Source organism: Convolutriloba macropyga, chromosome 8 (assembly GCF_964194025.1).
Source record: "Convolutriloba macropyga chromosome 8, txConMacr16.3, whole genome shotgun sequence".
NCBI lineage: Eukaryota > Metazoa > Xenacoelomorpha > Acoela > Convolutidae > Convolutriloba > Convolutriloba macropyga.
The window spans coordinates 19,880,121-19,881,079 of record NC_134475.1 but is presented as its reverse complement, the minus strand read 5'-3'; the positions used below and the strand labels follow the sequence as shown (position 1 = coordinate 19,881,079).

Here is a 959-nt window from a genome sequence, read left to right as displayed (position 1 = left end):
TCTGGCACCTCAACCTGGGGAACGTGGGTGGCGCGCGGAAAATCCAAATAAAGCACCGCTAATTATGAAAAATATTTGTTTTTATGAGTTGTTTATCTTCCAAAGCATATATATAAATATATAAGAAACTAACTCAAATCGTAGCAAGAGCCTTGATAGCAGCGTGTCCACAGTCCCTCGTGATAGTTTTCTTTTCCGTAATCAGTCATCTGTGATCCATCTCCGTCATAGCTGTAGTGAACATAGCAAGACATGTACAAACTTAGAGCCGCCAGCACAAACGAACACGTGTACAATATCGGAATCCGCCATTTTGATATCACCCGTAAAATCTCCATTCTGAAATTGAACCTCTATTGAAGTTTAATATGCGTAAATAATTTCAGTTTTTGATTGAACTTTACATTTAAACTTTAACTAAGTGTTGCATTGAATTATGGCACTTACAATTATGTAGAGCTAGCTGTAAAAGTGGATAAACTGAAGATACATGTAACGTTTTGTGTGCGAACCTTAAACCTACGCGACTAAAACGCAAAACGCGACGGTATTATTTTGCAAAATTACCGTCACAATATTGCTCTCGGTGATGTAAGCTAACGGCAACCTACAGTTAGATGAATTGTATATAACAGTTATAGTGTATATTGTTCATCGGATGTATACAAACAGCTCAGACTTAAACTGTCTAGCTTGAATACTTTGTCTAGCTTTAGTTCAGCCAAGCGTACCATTTTCTACTTCGTTTAATAAGCATGGCTAAAATGCACTGAAGGAGTGTGCGTATATAATTTTTCAAAGCTTCGTTTTTTCTATTTTCGTCAAATTATTTGAATAGCTCACAGGAAAACGGCTGTTTAGATTTTCAGTATGCAACAACGGTTTCAACGGTAGCTAAATAAAGTTTTTTTTTTCGAAAACTCTATTAAAAATGATTTCTACCAATGCTATACACTGGA

The 959-nt window shown here is 36.1% G+C and overlaps 1 protein-coding gene across 3 annotated transcripts in view; it reads right to left on the bottom strand.

The window, feature by feature from the left end:
* Nucleotides 1-588, bottom strand: part of LOC142343990 (uncharacterized) — a 21,093-nt gene extending 20,505 nt beyond the window's left edge. The window contains exons 1-2 of one of the 3 annotated variants that reach the window (XM_075395416.1): nt 448-588; nt 134-339 (exon numbers count right to left, since the gene is read on the bottom strand). In XM_075395416.1, the coding sequence (XP_075251531.1) occupies nt 134-338 (205 nt within the window). In that variant the 5' untranslated portion in view covers nt 339; nt 448-588. The other 2 variants (XM_075395418.1, XM_075395417.1) reach the window with 2 other exon arrangements.
* Between the last annotated feature and the right edge of the window lie 371 nt (nt 589-959).